This window comes from Alosa sapidissima, chromosome 11 (genome assembly GCF_018492685.1).
Source record: "Alosa sapidissima isolate fAloSap1 chromosome 11, fAloSap1.pri, whole genome shotgun sequence".
In the NCBI taxonomy this organism is placed as follows: Eukaryota; Metazoa; Chordata; class Actinopteri; order Clupeiformes; family Clupeidae; genus Alosa; species Alosa sapidissima.
Genome location: NC_055967.1, coordinates 3981989 through 4002970, shown reverse-complemented (window position 1 = coordinate 4002970; position 20982 = coordinate 3981989). Strand labels below are relative to the sequence as shown.

General features: G+C 41.4%; 2 protein-coding genes across 14 annotated transcripts; one reads left to right on the top strand and one right to left on the bottom strand.

Moving 5' to 3' along the window:
- Positions 1-168: 168 nt before the first annotated feature.
- LOC121723321 (phosphatidylinositol phosphatase PTPRQ-like) lies at positions 169-2874 on the top strand. Of its 3 annotated transcripts, none has more exons than XM_042108925.1 (5): positions 169-242; positions 1015-1163; positions 1323-1458; positions 1601-1724; positions 1935-2874. In XM_042108925.1, the coding sequence occupies exons 2-5, from the start codon at positions 1027-1029 to the stop codon at positions 1970-1972; spliced, it is 435 nt and encodes a 144-aa protein (XP_041964859.1). In that variant the 5' UTR covers positions 169-242; positions 1015-1026; the 3' UTR covers positions 1973-2874. The 3 variants fall into 3 exon arrangements, 2 of the variants coding, with proteins under 2 accessions (XP_041964859.1, XP_041964858.1); XR_006034906.1 differs by lacking the exon at positions 169-242 and having other exon boundaries at positions 278-1163; positions 1935-2055; positions 2149-2874; XM_042108924.1 differs by lacking the exon at positions 169-242 and having other exon boundaries at positions 278-1163.
- Positions 2875-4047: 1173 nt separating this feature from the next.
- On the bottom strand, positions 4048-20766 carry LOC121723224 (NACHT, LRR and PYD domains-containing protein 3-like). 11 transcript variants are annotated; one of them, XM_042108695.1, is made up of 20 exons: positions 20618-20749; positions 20357-20512; positions 19820-19923; positions 18873-19013; positions 18351-18491; positions 17436-17576; positions 15443-17212; positions 14803-14976; positions 14373-14549; positions 8387-8554; positions 8040-8213; positions 7651-7824; positions 7099-7272; positions 6767-6940; positions 6293-6454; positions 5967-6134; positions 5594-5767; positions 5236-5403; positions 4654-4827; positions 4048-4349 (listed from the first exon to the last, which is right to left on the bottom strand). In XM_042108695.1, the coding sequence occupies exons 3-20, from the start codon at positions 19861-19863 to the stop codon at positions 4343-4345; spliced, it is 4305 nt and encodes a 1434-aa protein (XP_041964629.1). In that variant the 5' UTR covers positions 19864-19923; positions 20357-20512; positions 20618-20749; the 3' UTR covers positions 4048-4342. The 11 variants fall into 11 exon arrangements, with proteins under 11 accessions (XP_041964629.1, XP_041964628.1, XP_041964630.1 ...); XM_042108694.1 differs by having other exon boundaries at positions 19820-19924; positions 20452-20706; XM_042108696.1 differs by lacking the exon at positions 20357-20512 and having other exon boundaries at positions 20560-20706.
- Positions 20767-20982: the final 216 nt, after the last annotated feature.

Genomic DNA, 20982 nt, shown 5'->3' with positions numbered 1-20982 from the left:
AGACAACAATAACTGAGTGAAGCTGCTGTCTGAGCCTGGCATTCCTGGATCTGACTACATCAATGCCAGCTTCATCTCAGTCAGTAGGTGGAAGGAATGAGTGTGTAATGTGTTGTGTTTCCTTCTCTGCAGGGCTTAAAGCAATGAACATTGCTGTGCCTGAAGCTATCAGACATTTATGAGGACGTCATATATGCCTGAAGCTATCAGACATTTATGAGGACGTTCATCCCTGAATTCAGGTAGTGCCTGAACACTTTAGGCCCTGTCTCTGTTCTTTTGCTAAGTGGAATGGAGTGTTCCCCCTACCATTTAATTAGGGTAGTGTATTACCACTTAATTAGCCTAGTAAGACAGCCTCCACTTAGGGTTCCCACGGGTACCTGAAATCCTTGAAAGTTTGTGAATCTGAAAAAAGGCCCTGGAAAGTTTTTGAAAATAGATACAGGTCCTTGACAGTGCTTGAATTTATTTTGTGCAAGAAGTTTTTTGGAAAAATGTTTTCCATACGATTCCCTCCGCTATGCGTCTCTATTATTTGCCACCACTTTCGTCTGCATAGGTTGCCTGATTGACGTTGGTTACCCACCGTGGTGTAGTGCGGATTTTTGAAGCGGCAGGGTGCTATTTTAATGACGTCACTGCAAAAAAAACTGTCACACTCACACCTCCACATACAATGGTGTGTAAGGCCAAAACCAAATTGTTACCAGCTTTCGTGAACGTGAAAATTCAGGAATCCACTCTAATTTGGATTAGCTTCAAAATGTAATGTCTTCACCCATACTACACTTTTCCACCAAATGTTAGGAATATCAAACATTAGGTTCTTGAATTTGAGGGGTATTGAACCAGGAAAGTCCTTGAATTTGGAGTTACCCAAGGTTTAGGAACCCTGCCCACTGGTATTCAAACAGCACAGAGACTATATGACAGGGCAACAACACCTAAGATGTACACACACACTTCTCTGTCCTTCATCTGTGCTGGGTTTGTTTCTGCATGTCCACTCAGCATGGAGACTACATGGTAGTGCATCACTTTAACTACACCTCGTGGCCAGAGCACGGCGTACCAGAGTCCAGCACCACGCTCATCCAGTTTGTCAAGTCTATCCGCTCCAACCACGGCCATGATAACACCACTATCGTAGTGCGCTGCAGGTCAGCCACCCATGCATGTGTGTGTTTGTGTGTTAATCTTTACCAGTACAGATATGTGTGCATAATGTGTGAATGTTTGATGGATAGGCTATGTGTGTGGGTGTATATTTATGTGCATGTGTATGTGTATTGATGTACTTGTGTGTGTGTTTCCTCCAGTGCTGGCGTGGGAAGAACTGGTGTGTTTATAGCTCTCAATCACCTGATCCAGCATGCGAGGGACCATGACTTTGTGAATATCTACGGCCTGGTGGCAGAGCTGCGCAGTGAGAGGATGTGCATGGTGCAGAACCTGGTGAGGACACACACAGAGCACATGCTTTCATGTTCTATGACTGTCATATACATAATACGCACACACACATAAACACAAACATCAAACACACATGATGTGCACATTCACAAGCATTTCTCACTTTCTTTTTTCTTTTGTGTAGGCCCAGTACATGTTTCTCCACCAGAGCACTTTGGATCTGCTGTCCAGCAAAAGCAACAGTCAGTCCATCTGGTTTGTCAACTATTCCGCTCTGGAAAAGATGGACTCGCTGGATGCCATGGAAGGTAAACCTCCCCACACACAGAATCACCAACACACAACGCACACACAGAAAGACTTCATGTAGGCCTACATCTACATTCTATTTTACATGCTGATATTTGATCATGAATGTAATGGTAATATTGATCATGATCAAAATATTCCACCAAACTTGGAATCAGTCACTGTGGCCAACAGAACATGACAGTGGTTTAATTTCCTCTTCCTACCAGGTGATGTTGAGCTGGAGTGGGAGGAGACGACTATGTGATTGGCAGACTGGTGAAGAACTGCTTCTGAAGGGCTATCTTAAAAGGGTGGTTCAGGATTTTGGACATAGGACCTCATTTCCAAGTAAGCAAGTGTGATATTTATCAGGTGCTAGGCTAGCGTAAGTCAACGGTATGTGTTAGCCTGCCACTAAAAACAGTCTTACCCACTCCAAAGTACACCCGAGGCAAATTCCAGACAATCGATGTTAACATGCCAGACGCCAAGTAAGTCTAAGGGGCATTCACCAACCAAAGGTAAAAGAGGCAAAGCATGGTCAGAATTAGGCTGGACACCTGAATCTACTGAGTAGACTGGATGTATGAATCAACGTGAGGACTTTCGGACACTGGGGCCAAATACAATGGAGACCACAGCGCTGAAACACACACACACACACACATACTCATTTAGGTTTGCACAAAGATACTGTCATACAAACAAACCCATACGTTGTCTTATGCATGCATGCACACACACACACATACTCATTTAGTTGGCATAAACACTCTGTGTTGCTGAGGTACATAACTGTGGGTGGAAAATTATGTGTGTGCAGTCAAAATAAATACTTCTTTTATGGGACCACCAGACCATTAAAACCAGTGGTGTTGGTGCACACACACACACAGATCCTTACAGTTTCACATCATAATTTCTAAGATGGGGAACATGTAAAGATATCTCACGATCTGACTTTATGAATATCTGTACCCTTTCTCTCTGATGTCTACTTGTTTTATGTTTTTGTTTTGTAATATAACTTATTAAGCCAAATGACTGCTATATCCCACTGTATGTTGAAGAGGTGGCATCACAGATGTATTTTCCACTGTGTGTGTACATTTTCAGAAGAATCAGTGTTTGTGTTTTGGAAATAAAATCTGTTGTGTTCCTGCACTATCCCGTCTCGTGAGGTCATCTACTGGCCCAGTGTGTCGGGGGGAAGCTGATGCACAGCACGTACTATACAGATATGACACCACAGAGTGAGACAAGTTTACATTTGTACTAAGGTACAACTCACAGACAATATAAATTGTTTATTAAAGAGTACATTTGAAGTACATTCTATAGGTTTATTAGTTGATAATTGAAGGAACAGATATTGGGTTCTGCCCAAAGTCGAGCAACATAAAAATAACGTAAAAGTAACAAGTAACGTAAAAAGTTACTTTCCATAGAGGGTAACTAAGTAAAGTAACGGGTTACTTTTTTAAGAAGTAACGAGTTACGAGCAAACACTACTTTTTAAAAGTAACTTCTTTACAACAAGACAGCCACATGAAAGCGATAACTAAATCAGCTTTTTACCACCTCAAAAATATTGTCAAACTCAGAGGGCTGATGTCAAAACATGACTTAGAAAAACTCATTTCATGCATTTATCTCCAGCAGGGTTGATTACTGCAATGGACTGTTCACAGGCCTTCCTAAAAAGACTATTAAACAGCTTCAGGTGATACAAAATGCAGCAGCTAGGACTCTAACAAAAACTAAAAGAACTGACCACATTACTCCAATTCTTAAGTCCTTGCACTGGCTTCCAGTAAGTCACAGAATTGACTTTAAAGCACTATTGCTTGTTTATAAATCAGTAAATGGAGCAGGACCTAAATACTTGTCAGACATGCTTCAGCAGTACACACCTTCTCGTCCTCTCAGGTCCCAGGTGAAAAACCTGCTAGTAAAACCTACAGTTAGAACTAAACATGGTGAAGCAGCTTTTAGCTGCTATGCGGCTCAGCTGTGGAACCAACTTTCGGATGACATTAAAAAGGCCCCAACTGTAGCCAGTTTTAAATCTAGACTTAAGACCAAACTGTTCTCAGACGCTTTCTGCTAACTGTGCCGAGTTACAAATTCTGAATCTGCCTCGATAATTATTCTACTTTGTCTTTTATTACTTTTTTTACTACTTTTGCCTTTGTTTTTGCTTACTAATTATTCTTTATTTTTAAATGATTTTACCTTGTGTTTTATGTTTTCTTTTTATTATGATCTTTACCTTTTAACTATTCTTTGACTATATTGCCCTTCTATGCTTTTATTTGTTATTATTGTTTGGTTTTGTTTATGTAAAGCACATTGAATGACCTCTGTGTATGAAATGTGCTATATAAATAAACTTGACTTGACTTGACTTGACTTGACAACAATGATGAGGATAGGCACCGTAGTCACATTAAGAAAAAGGCCAAATGATCAGTTGCGTAGAATGACCAGCAGTTTATGTCTGGGATCTTATTTTGTGTATCCTCCATGTATCTTCCTTGGTGAGATGAGAGGTTGGGGTCTTCTGGAACCCACTTCTGTGGTTTAGTTAGGATGGACCATCTTTCTTCTCATTTCTTAGGGAAAAGATTGCCCTCTAGAGGCTGCCACAGGAGATGCAACACAGAAACAGTGTCATGCTAGTGCATTTAATGGACTGTCCAGGTACAGTCCAAGAGTCTAGCAAAAACTGTTGGCATACAAGCTCACCAATCAATTAAACCAATCAAATGATTCTTAATATCCCTTCCGTCCTCCTTCAGTAATGTATTGATTGGCTGTAATTGTTTACAGTCTAGCCCACAATGTTTGCTTTCCATTTACACAATTAGCTGAATGTGACAAGAAGCAATTTGGTTTCTAATCACAAATTACTCCGTTAATACAGTCCACTTTTAATACACCCACCTGAGTTTGTCCAACCTATAGCCTGGATCCTGCTGCAGAGAGAGTAACAGCGCCCTGCCCTGGTCACCCAGAGCATTACCAGTCAGGTCCAGCTGCTGTAGGTGTCCAGGGTTTGACCTCAGAGCTGAGGCCAGACAAGCACATCCCTCCTGTGTGACGCCACAGCTAGCCAGACTAGAGGGAGAGAGGGGAGGAAGTGTAAGGGACTAGGGGACTTGTGCTGGTTTTACATCAGAAAGACTAGATTGTGCTTTACCATGGGTGTTATGGCATTTGTATACAACACATTTCACTAATGTATATGGGTTTGTCTGTCTGACTTTATCATTATCTTTTACATTGTTGTACACTAAAAACTTTACGGACATCATACTGTGTCTACTCTAGTATACAGACAGTATCAGGTTGTGAGTTTGATCCCAAATGGTTATTTGTATAGCCACCATTGTGCCCCTGATTTAACCTCATGCATGGTTCATGCAAGTCTTTGTATGCTAAAACATTGTCCCTGTATCTCAATGCTCAAAGTGAGATGCACTGGATTAGAGATTGTGATTGGTGATGTTAACTGAGAACGCTCACCTGAGAGCCTCCAGTGTGCAGGTGGCATGCTGTAATTCCTCAGACAGAAGCTTCACTCCAGAGTCACCGAGGTTGTTATGACTCAGTGCCAGCTCTTTAAGATGGGAGCCCTTGAGAACAGAGGCCACAGCTGCACAACTGCTCTTCGTCAAGTTACACTCATTCAACCTCATGAGCAAAATAAACAGACAAGGAGAGATAGGGACATGGACAAATGAATATCAATCACTTGAATGGACACATGGTAGAAAAAAGTGTCATCAGGATAGACCACAATGAATTTTTGCAACTTGAGTACGGTATTTGCATGTGACTAAATTAGCGTGTATTTGTATGTAGTTCTGTGTGTAATTCTCACTTGAGTGTGTGTAGTCGGCAGTGCTGTTCTCTGAGGGCAGAGGCGAGCAGCTCCACACCGTCATCTCCAGGCTCATTTCCACTCAGGTCCAGCTCCAGCAGGTGCTGAGGATTCTCCCTCAGGGTGGACACCATGGCGACACAGCCAGCACTGCTGATCTTATTATTGTACAACCTGGGCACACACACACACACACACACACAACCACAATATTAGCATGATGCTACCTTAATATCCACTTTGGTTTTGGTTTTTGATTTAATATCCACTGTGACAACTCAAATGATCATTCAAATTGTGTATTTGAGAAAAACAATTCAATATCCAGCATTCTGTTCATACATGGGAAAAGATTGAATTCCTGCTGGGTCACCTGAGGGTCTCCAGTCTGCAATCAGGCGTCCTCAGGGCCTTGGCGATGATCTCTAGGCCTGAATCATCCAGCTCCTTATGACTCAGATCCAGCTCTCGCAGCTCCCCTCCTCTCAGGGCCACGGCCAGAGATTCAATGTCCTTATACTTAGGGCGCACCTCAGACAACCTGGAGAGAGGACAGAAGGTAGAGACCCAGAGGAAAAAACAAGCTTGATGGCTAATATTTGTCATTCCAATTTCATAAATTGAATGAGTAATTACATTGGATTTAATAGTATTAATTGATTGGTAATTAAATTCAATTAATCATGTATTAATTCTCACAGGAGAGACTTGAGTGTTGATCTGTGGGCTGAGAGGAGACGTACTCCCTCTTGCCGTAGTTTGTTTCCGGTCATATCCAGTTTTTTGAGGTGGGACGTTCCAGAGCTCAGTGCTTCAGCCAGTGGAACGCAACCCTCTCCTGTGATACCACACTCCGATATGCTGTCAGAAAAGAGCATTATTCGGATACTGCAAATCTCCTATATGCTCAGACATGCTGTCAGGAAAGATTATTTTAACATTGAAAACATTGTGCATACTTTATTTTAAACAAATGCCAGTTGATAAGGGATCTCAGTCTTTCACACTGTTACTTTTTAATTTAGGTGTAAGTTCAGGAAATAAACAATGGCACTCAACATAATAATTTTACAGGTAAATAACTTTATTAATCAATGCCAATACCCAATCTAATAATATCTAGTAATATCAACTGATACCCACTATACACACTGAACTATTCACATTATTCACCTTAAGCTCTTGAGTTTACACCCTGAATCTCTAAGTGCAGTAGACAGAGGTTTCATGACAACGTCTCCCAGTAGGTTTCCACTCAGGTCCAGAGACCGCAGGTCTGAACCGTTTGACCCAAGGGCCAAGGCCAGAGATGTACCACCTTCTTCTCCGATCTCACAGCCAACCAGTCTACAACGACAAAAACAAGATACTTCTGGCTTAATTTGCTATTTACATATGTTGGTGATTACCATTGTGTGTAAATATATAACTGCTGTATATGCAGTAATACACGTGTAATGAATAAGGTTGAATCATGACCACATTATTGTGTGCAGTGTGCTTACCTGAGCTTCTCCAGATGGCAGTGTGGATGAGCTATAGCACCAGAGAGCTCTGTGGCTCCTGAATCTCCCAGCGGGTTGCGGCTCAAGTCCAGCTCTCTGAGAGCCGAGGAGTCGGAGGTGAGGGCAGAGGCCAGAGCGGAGCAGCTCTCCTCTGTCAGGTCACAATCACACAGACTGATACACAACACAGCAAGAAGTTAGCGATTTACTGTATATAGATATCCCTAGTTGAAGTACTACAGGGTGTTGAGCGCGCTTCCTTATTTCTGTATATAGATATCCAATCACACAGGCTGACACTCATATACATGCACAGGCTGAGTGCAGAGCACTTCACTAAGTCAACGATTAAACAGAACATGCTTTGCCACTTTTAAAAAACGTGAGGTGGACTATGTTTTCATTTTTGTTTGAGACCAAAACAAAGTCAATAGGAGCAGTTAGAGTTAGACCAAAAACTGCATTAATTTACCTCATTTTGTTTCTAAAATTTAACACACATACGTGTACGAAACACATTTCTCCTCTGTAAAAACATAAACTCTCTCTCACTTGAGGTTTTCCAGTCTGCACCCTGGCTCCTGCAGGAATAAGGAGAGCTCCTCCAGCCCTGTGTCTCCAAGATCATTACGACTGAGATCAAGGTCTCGCAGGTGACTTGGGTTTGATCTCAGAGCCGAGGCCAAAGCACGGATCCCCACTTCTGTGATTCTACAGTCTGAAAGGCTAAGAGGCAGAAACACACTCAAGACATTTGAATGCAATTACTTACTTAAAATTATATTGAAATCATATATAATACTCATAGAAACTGAGAACTGAGAACAATAAATTATATGTTACTGCTTGTTGATTAATTTTGAAATTTTGAAATGTTGATGTGCAACAAAGCACTTAAGTCAAATACATGTAACCTCTCCTACGTACAGTAACTGACTTACCACAGCAGACTCAGTTTACACTGCAGAGCCTTAATGGCAGAACACATCTGCTTTATGCCTGAATCCTTTAAATCATTTTCCTTTAAGTCCAGCTTTGCCAGGCTACACATCTCTGAGGACAAGGCCATGGCCAGAGCCTCGCAGCTTGTCTCGGTCAGATTACAGTTCCTTAGTCTGACACACAAACAAAATAAAAAGTTACAGTTACTGTGTGTTTATTAGGCACATGATAGTATACATTCAAACTAAATTAAACTGATTATCCGAACTGGTGAGCTCCGAAAACCCTAAAAATGAAACCCTAAAACAAAACAAAAATAAACTATAAAACTGTGTGAAACTCTCACTTTAATGACTGGAGTTTGCTGTGCTGAAGGGCATCAGAGAGCAGCTTCACACCTGTGTCCTCTGGCTCATTCAGACTCAGATCGAGCACTTTCAGTCGGGATGTGTCTGATCCCAGAACAGTGGCTAAACACATACAGTCCTCTTCTTTAACAGCACACCTTGCAATCCTGCAGACAGAGTATATGAAGGGACATACATGGGCTTTTGGCTACTACCTGGCAATTGCTGGTTAGTCAAAATGCATCAGAGTTTTGATTGTGTCACTGCAGCCAAGACCGGTCCTATGAGCAGTGTTGGGCAAGTTACTGAAAATTAGTAATTAGTTACAGTTACTAGTTACTTCTTTCAAAAGTAATTGAATTACCTTACCAATTACTGTATATCAAAAGTAATTAGTTACTAGAGAAAGTTTTGAGTTACTTTTAAGTCTGCTTTTAAAATGTCAATATGAACAGTACTGAACAGTCACACACAATAAACCTAATTTTTAGACCTATTTATTGTAGTTTCAACGGGCCTTCAAATCAATAGCCTTGCGCATGATTTCTCAAACTTTTTCCGACCACAAAACATTCTACAATGCATGAAGGCTTCCCTGACCTTGTTTTGCGCCACCCTCAACATCTAGGAGGTTTGAAAGATATGTACAGTACACTGCCTACTGCTTGCCTTCTACTACTACTACTAGTAATACTACATGGTGGTGCACTGACACTGAATTCTGCAATATAGTAGCCTAATTATTATTTATAAGTTATTATAAATAAAAAGTTATTATTATCATTATTATTGCAATCCTTCTGTAGGCTACATGGAATGAGTTCAATGGGATGTAATGTGAAACAATGTTAAATGGCCTATTTTCAAAGCAGTTATTGTCTGCTCACACACACATACAACCTTAGGTTATCCTCATCCTGCTTTGAACACAGTTGTATTAGGCTACATAGCATTTTAAGCACCACCAGTTTGGGAAAAGCCTGCGCTGCACAAGTGCTGACCTACCGAAATCAGTTCAAATGCGCATCCGAGGGTTTGGGTTTGTCGCGCACTATGCAGAAGGTTTCCGGAAAGGTACTGGCTTGATGAAATTCATTCTGGACTCTCTATCCGACCACATAAAGACCTCGGGATACTTCGGTTTGGCTTTAGGGACCCTCTACTCACTACCATGTAAGTGTAATGTTGTTTGGAACTGTAGAAGAGGTATAAAAATAGCGTTTTGTAGCGGCGAAATGAGTTGCCCTGGTCACTTCCAGGCTAACGAGTTTTGACTAAAAACGGTAAAATCGAACTTTCTCAAAACACATCCGAATGACATGATTTTGATGTCAACTCAACATATGTACTCCCAATCATCCGTAAATTGATCTAAAGTGCATTTTACTCCGGATAATTCCTTTAAGATGCCCATTTAAATTGTAGCCTAATGCACTCTTGTGTGTTTAATACGAAATAAGGAGGAATGTGAGGAGGCTCCTATTAACTGTAAAGAATGCATCTGGAATCTAAACATGAAACACAATCGCTGGAAACACAGCTAAGGTCGGGAGACGTTAGATCAGAAGCAGCAAATGTGCATCTGTCATCTTGTCTGCAGTCGTTCATTCAAGGTCAACAGAATAACGGAAGTAGCTAACTCTTTGAAATTTCAGTAATTAGGGGTCCGAGCAGCGTAGCTGCAGGACCCCTATTGTTTCTGTACCGTTCATTTTTGGCCAAAATTCTGTGAGAGTAGCGTTGGCTATTTTTAAGATCTTAACGTGAACTTAAAATAAAATTTGAGCTGAGACATGGATGGATATTCCACAGCTGGTTCCTTGAACTGTACCGTTCGATTTTGGCCAAAATTCTGTAAAAGTCATACTGCAGCCTAAACCGTAACTCCAAAACTTTTCAAATTTTCAGGTATGGTTACCAGTACCCTCCTCTACCCATAACCCAAAATTTGGGGTACTGCACCCAAAGATGGCGCTATTGGAAAAAAAGTTAATTATGCTAATTTCTCCTTACCAGATTGACCTAGACTCAAAATTCTTTCATAATATTAATCTCTAAAGATGCATTTTTTGGCCCTGGTCTTATGGTCTAAAAATGTTTACTTTTGACACAATTTCATGGAAAAGCCAAACATTATAAAAAGTTTCACACACCCCCACTACCCATAACCCAAAATTTGGGGTACTGCACCCAAAGGTGGCGCTCTTGTCAAAAATGCTTATTTCTCCTTACCAGATTGACCTAGACTCAAAATTCTTTCATCATATTAATCTCTACATTTAGATTAATATTTTTCACCCTGGTTTTATGCTCTAAAAATGTTTACTTTTGCCACAATTTCAGAGAAAAGCCAAACATCATAAAAAGTTTCACAGGCTTCAAAAATTATCAAATCTTCACCAAAATTCTCACAGACAATGTTTAGACGAAGCCTCACAAAAGTTATCAAAAGAATTTGGATATGTTGTTCCATTTCAGAGATATAGACCAATAAAGTTCGACCAATCAGCCCATTTCTCCTATATCACCTATATTCCTATGAGTATTTTTTTTCCCTTGGAGAACAACCACACAACCATCATTATTTGGATACCATTAACAGTGCACATTTTCAGATCTGTACTCTTTTTTATAAAGCCCTTAATTCTATTGTCAAATGTATGCTAGGAATTTTCTTGATGTTGTGTGTTTGCCAACACACATTTTCACCATGTGAATGTGACTGCCCATTATTTAGGATTGGCAGTGGCTCAGTGGGATAATGCCTAGTGCTGGTGTTTGTTAGGTTGAGAGTTCGAATCCCCGGTAGTGTTTTAGGCTCTAGCTCGAATACTATTGGTTATTGAAGATTCACACCATTGAACAGCACCTGAATGACATCAGGCAATCAACATACACAGTCATTAGTTGCCAAGAATCAGAATGCCGAGACACACTGACATTTACGGGAACTTCTTTGTTCACTATTTTTCCTTCATCATTAAGTCTATCATATTTATATTTCATCCATTAGTGTTCTTCTCTACCAATGTCTAATTGCCCCAGAATTTCAAAAAGATTTCAGGTGTACTCTTTCAGGAAAGCCCTTCATTTTATTGTCAAATGTATGCTTGGAGTTTTTCTTGTGTGTTTACCAACACACATTTTCACCATGTGAATGTGACTGCCCAATGTGTATGATTGTTAGTGGCTCAGTGGGATAATGCCTTGTACTGGTGTTTCTTAGGTTGAGTGTTCGAATCCCCGTTAGAACTTTAGGATCAAGCTGCAGATGCTATTGGTCATTTAAGATTCACACCATTGAACAGCACCTGAATGACATCAGCCAATCAACATCCACACTCATCAGTTGCCAAGAATCAGAATGCCGAGACACTCTGACATTCAGGGGAACTTCTTTGTTTACTATTTTTCCTTCATCATTATGTCTATCATATTTATACTTCATCCATTAGTATTCTTCTCTACAAATGTCTAATTGCCCCAGAATTTCAAAATGGTTTCAGGTGTACTCTTTTAGGAAAGCCCTTCATTTTATTGTCAAATGTATGCTTGGAGTTTTTCTTGTTGTATGTTTACCAATACACATTTTCACCATGTGAATGTGACTGGCCAATATGTGGGATTGACAGTGGCTCAGTGGGATAATTGTACTGGTATGGGGATAATTGTACAGTGCCTTGTACTGGTAATCCTTAGGTTGAGAGTTCAAATCCCACTTGAAGCATTAGTGTTAGAATACTGTTGGGTTGTGGATGTTAGCATACTACAATAGAATGCTGTTGGGTTGTGGAGGTTAACACACTATAACATTACAGCTACTTGTCAATATGGACTTGTAATGCAAGGCAAGTATAATTGTATAGGCTGTTTATCTTATTGACTCCGACACAGCTGTAGCCTATAATTATTTGTTATTCTTATAATATTTGTAATTTCTTATACATATTTAGTCGGCTCTTCCACGTGACAGAACAACTCTGTATCGGTTAAGGATGTCACGCATGAAACAATGCTGCAGAAACACGAAAATACGACTTTGAGTTTAGTAGGCTATAATTTTCAGTTCCTGTTTATCTATTGCACGATGGGTAATAATTGAAAGGAATCGTGTTGCAGTCTTGTAAATAGTGACCCTGCAAGATCCCTAGTCATTGCAAAATCATAGTCTGTGACTTAAAACTCTACTACTTGTCTTTAGATGTGAGAGGGTCTAAGACTGTAGTCTTTCAAAAATCTTTTCCAAATCTTTCCAAAGTCTGTCAGTGTAAGGAGGGCTTGAGGTGAAAGTGCTGTGGAGAAACTGCAGGATTGTTTGGCTCTGCCACCTAACCACACCCAGTTTACCTGCTGGGAAACCCTGTAGCTCCGGAGCAGGGGCTCAGACCAGGATAAATTGTTTGCTCGCCCTCAGTTCACTCTTTTGTTCATCTCAACCCAGCACTCCAGTGTGTCCTGCTCTGTTTGCGTTTTTGAGTTAACGCAAGTCATCACTTTAATGACCCTCACTATGACTTTTGTGATGTTTATCAGTTTGTAGAGTAGCTCTGCCATCATGTGTAAAGTTAAGGTCTTTGTTTGTTGGTTTGGTGTGTTGGAGTCCCATGTGAGAGATGATAAGGTGATGTTGGTTGACTTGGGATGTCAAGTATTGTTTAGTTGTACCTTATATAGCCATATGATTTCAGTTTATTGTTCAAATGTCAATTGGTTTGTTTGTGAGTTGGGATCTGTACTGATTTACCCCATTTCACTAATTACTCCATTTTCTGTTTGTTTCCTCTTTGATGCAGCACACATACAAGTAAAGAACAAAAGAACAGATGAAATGAAACTCAAATAAAGTTAACTTGTGTTGCACCGAAACCTGCCATCTCCGTGTCATCACTCCATACCATTGAGCCTTCTGACCGAGGCTCTGCCTGCTCGCCACACACTCACTCTACCTCGACCCACATCGCCCCCTACAGTTCCTTCAGTTGGGTTGTGGAGGTTAGCATACTAGAATAGAATACTGTTAGAATACTGTTGGGTTGTGGAGGTTAGCACACTATAACGTTACAGCTAGTCAGGACTTGTCGTGCAAGGCAAGTATAACTGTATAATTATAGGCTGTTCATCTTATTGACTTAACACAGAACCCACCCCCACCCCCCTTCACCTACCACCACAAATACAATTCCATTCTGTGGGAAACACTGCCTTCCATTATCAGACCTTTCATCTTATCCATGACAAATGCATAGTCCTGTAGAATAGAGTATTGTTAGAATACTATTAGGTTGTGGAGGTTAGCACACTATAACGTTACAGCACAGGGTAATCCTAATTTTATGCATCAAATTTATTCCAATCCAACTCAAAAGTTTTGAACAACGCAAAGTGAAGGTTTTATCCAGATCAAGACCAAGAATAGATTATGTGATCTAATCCAGTTTCAGGATCCTTGTTTCCCTTTGAACAAGCCATTTTCAAGATCCAATCCGATAGCCGAAATCCGGTAACTGAAATCCGATAACCGAAATCCGATCACGTTTCTTTTGAACAATTGGGCCCAAACAATCAAAGCATATGTAAAACTAAAAAGCTATGCTACCTCATGTTCGTTTTGCTCGGACCCCGTAAATTACCGCTTGCGGTTATATTTGTAATTGCGTTACTTGATTTACAAAAATACTTCGTTACATGCTAGTTACCATTAAAAGTAGTGGAATTACAGTAACGTGTTACTTTGTAACGCATTACTCCCAACACTGCCTATGAGTAATCAACATGCAGAGTAGATCCTATCCTATCTACACCCATACCCACAAAAGCTCATGCCCAGACTAATTTCTTCCAAAGAACTGGTAATACATATAAAATAAATCTAATAACATAGCAGTAAAATTACTTATGAGGAGTTAATATAGTAAGCACTATTATGATGTGATTAGTTAATTTTACATGACAATGTGTTTGGTTGTTTTCTGCCTATATACTCACATCAGGATCTCCAGCACACACTGAGGTTCCTCTACGAACACAGAGCACAGTCGCTTGATTCCCGACTCTCCAGGCATATTCTTGCCCAGATCCAACAGTCTCAGGTGGTAGGGGTTAGATCTCAGGGCCGAAGCCACAAGAGAAAATGCTTCTTCTGTCAGTCCGCAATCCAGCAACCTGCAGGCAGTCAGAAACCAGCCACACATTATGGCAGGATGTCTACATTGAGCTATCTGATTTCTACTTTCAATACAGTGCAGGATGTCTGTCTTGATGAACAGTTTTTATAAATTTATATCACAGACATCATCTTGACATCATCATCATCATCATCATTCTTGTAATGTGATTGCATACACTATTTTCAAAGTTATTTACAAGTATTTACATGTATTTAACCTTGCCAGCCAAGATTAAAGATGAGCATCACCTCAGTGTCTCCAGTTTACAGTGTGGGTCCAGCAGGCCAGAACAGAGCTGCTCCACTCCTGAGTCGTACAGCTTGTTCATGCTCAGGTCCAGCTCTCTCAGACAGGAAGTGGTTGAACGCAGCACAGAGGCCAATGCTGGGCAACACTCGTCAGTCAGGTTGCATTTATTCAACCTGAGAGAAGAGATTTATTTAAATGTAATGTGAGAGGCTTTAGGTAAAGGTTAAATACAGTTGTACCACAAATTAAACGTCCCCATCTGTGTACATTTGAGTCTTTCTTCTCCTTTCTTCCTTTTTGCCATCTCTATCTCTCTACCGGACCCACCCCAGTCAACCCCCCCACCCCCACCATCACCAATCCCCCTCCTGCTCAAGGTGTCAAGGAGATTATTTTGCCCCCATTGTCCTGCCTCAGTGCCCTAGGGTTCCACCTCTGGGCTCTACAAACCTTGAGACAATATTAACTGTTTTGGCGTATATAAATAAAATTGAACTGTATTGAATCCTGCCAGATAAAATGTAACCCAACCCCACTCCCCTCCCTTCTGCAAATCACATTTCCAAATAAATGCATCCCGCCTTGCCTTCCCTGACCACAGCTAAACGGTGCTCTTGTGTTGAAGTAGCAGGTACTCACAGGGATGTTCTGGACGCTTTGACACAGGGCAGCAGGCTGAGCAGACACTCCTCTGACCGGGTGTACTTCTTCAAGTCAAACTCCTCCAGCTCCCCCTCCTCAGAGGTCAGCAGCACAAAAACCAGCGCCGACCACTGTGCGGGCGACAGACACACCCCGGACAAACACCCCGTGCTCAGGTAACTTTGGATCTCCTTCTCCAGTGAGGGATCTTTCAACTCCCTCAGGCAGTAGAAGAGGTTGATGGTCTTCTCTGTGCCTGCATTCTTCCTGATCTTTTGCTTGATGTATCTGACCGTCTGGTCCCCGCTGCCCAGACGGCAGGGGCTTAGCTGGGGGATAAGGCATCGCAGGAGCCCCTGAGTGGCTTCCAGAGAGAGGCCCAACAGGAAGCGGAGGAACAGATCCAGTTGTCCATTCTTACTCTGCAGAGCCTTGTCCACCATGTGCCTTTCGAGATCAGACAAGTTCTCCGCATCACAGAGATGTCGGACACACTGATCTGCAACATATGATCCACGACTGGCGAAAGAGACAAACAGGAACAAAGCAGCAAGGAACTCCTGAATGCTGAGGTGGACGAAGCAGTAGACCTTGCCATGGTGCAACGGGAGCTCCTCTCTGAAGATTTGTGTACAGACTCCCGAGTACACTGACGCCTCTTCAGCATCAATCCCACAATCTGCCAGGTCTCTTTCATAGAAGATCAGGTTACCCATCTCCAGCTGTTGAAAGGCCAGTTTGCCTAGTTTGAGAACCATTTCCCTGTCTAGAAGCCCAGAGACAACTGCATATTTCTCATTTCTGGTGTTTGACTGAGTGATTAGGAAGTGAGTGTACATCTCAGTGAGAGTTTTGGGAATCTCCCTTGCATTTGCATCTGAGAGTATTCGCTGTAGAACAATGGCGGAGATCCAGCAGAAGACTGGAATGTGACACATGATGTAGAGGCTCCGTGACGCCTTCACATGTGAAACCACCTCCCTGCACAAATTTGGCTCAGATATCTTCTTCCTGAAGTACTGCTCCTTCTGAGCATCGCTGAAGCCACGGATCTCCGTCAGGAGGTGCACATACTCAGGGGGGATCTTGTTGGCGGCTCCTGGTCGAGAAGTCACCCAGAGGAGCGCGGAGGGGAGCAGTGCGCCCTTCATCAGGCTCGTCAAGAGAGCGTCCACAGAGCAGGCCTCTGTGACATCACACACCGCCGAGTTCTCACAGAATCTCAGGGGAAGTCGACACTCGTCCAGGCCGTCAAAGATAAAGATGATTTTGCATTTGTCAGCGTTGCAGAGCTGCAAGGCGCTTTTTTGTGTGGTGAAGTGTTCCACAAGGGTAACCAGGCTGTGCTTACTCTCCATCAGCAGGTTGAGCTCCCGGAAGGGCAGCGGGAGCAACAGATGGACGTCCTGATTGGCTCGTCCCTCAGCCCAGTCCAAGATGAACTTCTGCACGGTGATGGTCTTGCCAATACCAGCGATTCCTCTCGTCAGCACAGCTCTGACATGTGCGTCTGTTTTGGATGTGAGTCTAAAGATGTCGCTGCAGTGGACTGGTGTGTCTGTTAGTGTAGATCTCTTTGACAGCATCTCGATTTGTCTGATCTCGTGTTCAGTGTTCACATCTCCACCCATGCCCTCTGTGACGTAGAGCTCGGTATAGATATCACTAAGCAGACATCCTGACTCTGCTTGGCCTTCATTTACATACTCAAACTTCCTCTTCAGGAGCATCTTCAGATCTTCATGATCTTCAAGTTGATGTGTGTTTCTGATTCATACAATTAAAGGCATTTATGAGCATAGCACTGACATTGTAAGGCAAAATGGATGTGTGTGGATGTGGATGTGAATAAAAGCAGAGACTTTTTTGTAGAAGGTTGGAAAATTTGTCTTCTTATTTCATGCAAATTTAATTGAATGAAATAGCCGAATAAATGAATGATATATTTATGGTATATTTATGGTATATTTATATATGAGACTACTCTTACATGCTTTGAGCTGAAATCTGTTGTTGTCCACCTGATTGGGGTGCCAGAGAATTTTGCCTGAAGTTGGATGGCAGGTCCATTGAGCGGTCACTCTTGGCAGAAACACAGCTCAGCACAGGTGAATGAGATCTCTCCTGCTCCCTACAAATAAAGAGTAAGGTGGCGCACACACAAATAAAAATTCAGTACATGAAATGGGTTTGTGTTTATTTCTTTCTAAGTTACTACATATAGTTTATATGTTTGCCAGTGTTATTTGTTCATCCCCAGCTACACCTGGAGTGCAACTGAAGCGTTCTGCGTTCAGAGATTACAGTGGAAGCTAATTGTTGCAGCATACGCTCCACAAACGGTGTAGCCTCGCTGTTACACTTGTGGAAAAAGAATGAATGGAGTCAGTTTTAATTACTGTAATATTTATATGCATAGCCTGGTTAAAACCAGACTCATTCACTTTGTGAAAAGAGTCGATTACGGTAGCTCATTCCCTTCGTGAAAAGATTCATACGACTCATGATTTGGACACGTTTCCAACATTAGCTTGGTGAAGGACGTAGACATTGAGTTAACTTTGAAATCATTGGTCCAGCCTAACCAATCATATTAAATAGGGATTCCTAACGTTAATTTATGATTTGTCAAAACTTTATAAACTGACAACAAACAGCATTGGCAGTCAGGAAACAATGTAGGCCAACCTTTATTTTAAATAAATGTACACATTCTTCCGACTGCAATTGCTACTACCGTTTACTACAGCCACTTTCAATTTTTAAACTATAACGTCATCCCCTCTCGTCACTGATTGGCCCTATTTTTTTGTAGGGTCTGATGGAAATGTTAGTGAATTATGGTGTTACAGACTAGCATCTCCCTGAAAGGTGATCTAGGTGGACCAGCCAGGCTAATTCTTACATGCTTTCAGCTGAAATCTGTTGTTGTCCACCTGATTGGGGTCCCAGAGAATTTTGCCTGAAGTTGGATGGCAGGTCCATTGAGTGGTCACTCTTGGCAGAAACACAGCTCAGCACAGGTGAATGAGATCTCTCCTGCTCCCTACAAATACAGAGTAAGGTGGCACACACACAAATAAAAACACAGAATATGAAATGGGTTTGTGTTTGATTATTTATCAGTCTTTAGTTCATCACCTTTACAGCCGAGCTACACCTGCAGCGCAACTGAAGTGTTCAGTGTGTGGAGTGTAAAATTAGTTTTAGAAGACTGGTCTAATTTCTTTTCAATGTATGTAGTGCTCTCACATCTGGTTTGGCCAGTTTCAGTGGAAGCTAACAGCATACTCTCTGTTAACAAACGCTTCAATTGCACGCCTGGTGTAGCTCCGCTGTTAGACTTGTATGAATTGAATGAATGAATTGAATGAATGAATTGAATGAAGTCAGTTTATTACTTGCAGTGTTTATATATTACTCTTACATGTTTTGAGCTGAAATCTGTTGTCGTCCACCTGATTGGGGTCCCAGAGAATTTTGCCTGAAGTTGGATATCAGGTCCATTGAGCGGTCACTCTTGGCAGAAATACAGCTCAGCACAGATGAATGAGATCTCTCCTGCTCCCTACAAATAAAGAGTAAGGTGGCGCACACACAAATAAAAATTCAGTACATGGGTTTGTGTTTATTCATTTCTAAGTTACTACATATAATTTAGCTGCATATGTTTGTCAGTGTTATTAGTTCATCCTGAGCACATAGGTTTGATCTCAGCTTTGGTAGGGACACAATAGGCTATTCTCTATATTTTTAAATTCAGTTTTGTTCAACGGAGTATTAGGGCCACATATGAAGAAAAATAAAATTGCCAATATTTTTGCCTTTAAAGTCGGCATTGAACTTGACATTTCGACAAATAAAGTTGAAATATTATGTCGACTTTAATCTCGACATGTTGACTTTAATCTTTGATGGCCATCAAAACAAGTTTGGTGAGAGAGTAGCTGCCACTTAATCTGGACTGTCAGTATCAGACTCAATCAGTTGGCCGACAACTCAACAAAATGGCTTCTGTAGCCTAGATGATTTGGTGAAATTTTAGTGCAGAATTGGGTTTAGCAATTACTATATAACTAGATTTGAATGTCGAGAATAAAGACAAAAGGTCGATATTAAAGTAGACATGATATTTCAACGTTATTCTCGAAATTTCAAGTTTAATATCAACATATGTGTGACCCTAATACTCCATCATAGGTTTGTGTGTGTTTATTTAGAAAAGTAGTACTCTTCATCATGTAACCAAATATGTTTGTCATTGCTAATCTATCCCACAAGAAAATAAATTAATGAATGAAAACACAAACATATAGATTGCTGTTACTGTGCGAGTTCAGTACTTCTCAACCACTCGTTTGACACCGAGTGTACCTGGCCTCTGTGTCTTGAGAGCTGGATGGCCCAGAGAGACTCATAATGACACGGAATACCGGTACCTCACAGTTGAGGAAAACACATCAGAGACTCATGCATGCCTGTGTGTGCGGGAAAAGGGGAAGGGGTATAAGGTTCAGGTCACGTCGAGATTAAAGTCGACATGATATTTGAACTTTATTCTCGAAATGTCGAGTTTAATGTCGACATGGCGAGTTTAATCTAGTCATGGCAAAAAATATTTTTCTCTTCATATGTGTCCCTAATACTCCGTCGTATTTGGACAGTCCGCCCACAGAGACGCATCATCTGATTCAAGTTTACCGTGTAAAATGTGAAATTACTGAACATCCGAACCTAACCTAAAAACATAAATTGTAGCCTACTTAAGAGTGTCAACAGATATTTTGCTGATAATTCGAGCATCTGTAGACTATGGGCGGACTGCCGCTTTAGGTAAAAAATATGACCCGTCTTCACAACGACAACAAGGCAGGCTATTCTCAGCTGAAAATAATACGGAAGCCCGCCTACCTCCAAATTCAGCCTCTCATTAATCCATATTCTGATGCTAACTTGGGCTATACTGGCAATTAGGTATCCTTGCTGTTTTTAGACTGATGCTTAGCGTTTAATCCTTCCCATGTGTCGCAGGTGTTGGTGCTGGGGCAATGTGCCCAATCCAGATAACTAAACAACAAAGTCATAAACAATCCATCAGACATAGCATAGCCTACTGTGATGCATTCTTCATTCAGTCCAAGTGTTTTCTGAGAACAAATCGCCGTGGCTTACAAACTCGTTTCTTTAATGACGGGGGGAATCCGCCTCCTTCTCTTTAGATGCTTTCCAAAACTCAGTTTCGTTTTCAGTGAAAGTTGGTGACGTTTGCGCTCAACAGCCAACAGCAAATTAAAACTCTTTGTGTGCTCCCGTAGGCTCTCATATAACTTGCTCTAGTGAAGATCCTTCAAACTGCTTCGGAGATATGCAAACATTGCATTTCCATTTCTGCGCATGACCCCACAACCTTAGTAAAGTCGGTTCATCATGAGCAAGTAGGCCTATACCAAGTTTGAAATGAAGATCCTTCAAACAGCTCTGGAGATATTTAATAGGCCTATCATCATATGCTAACACATCATTTGGACCAATATAAT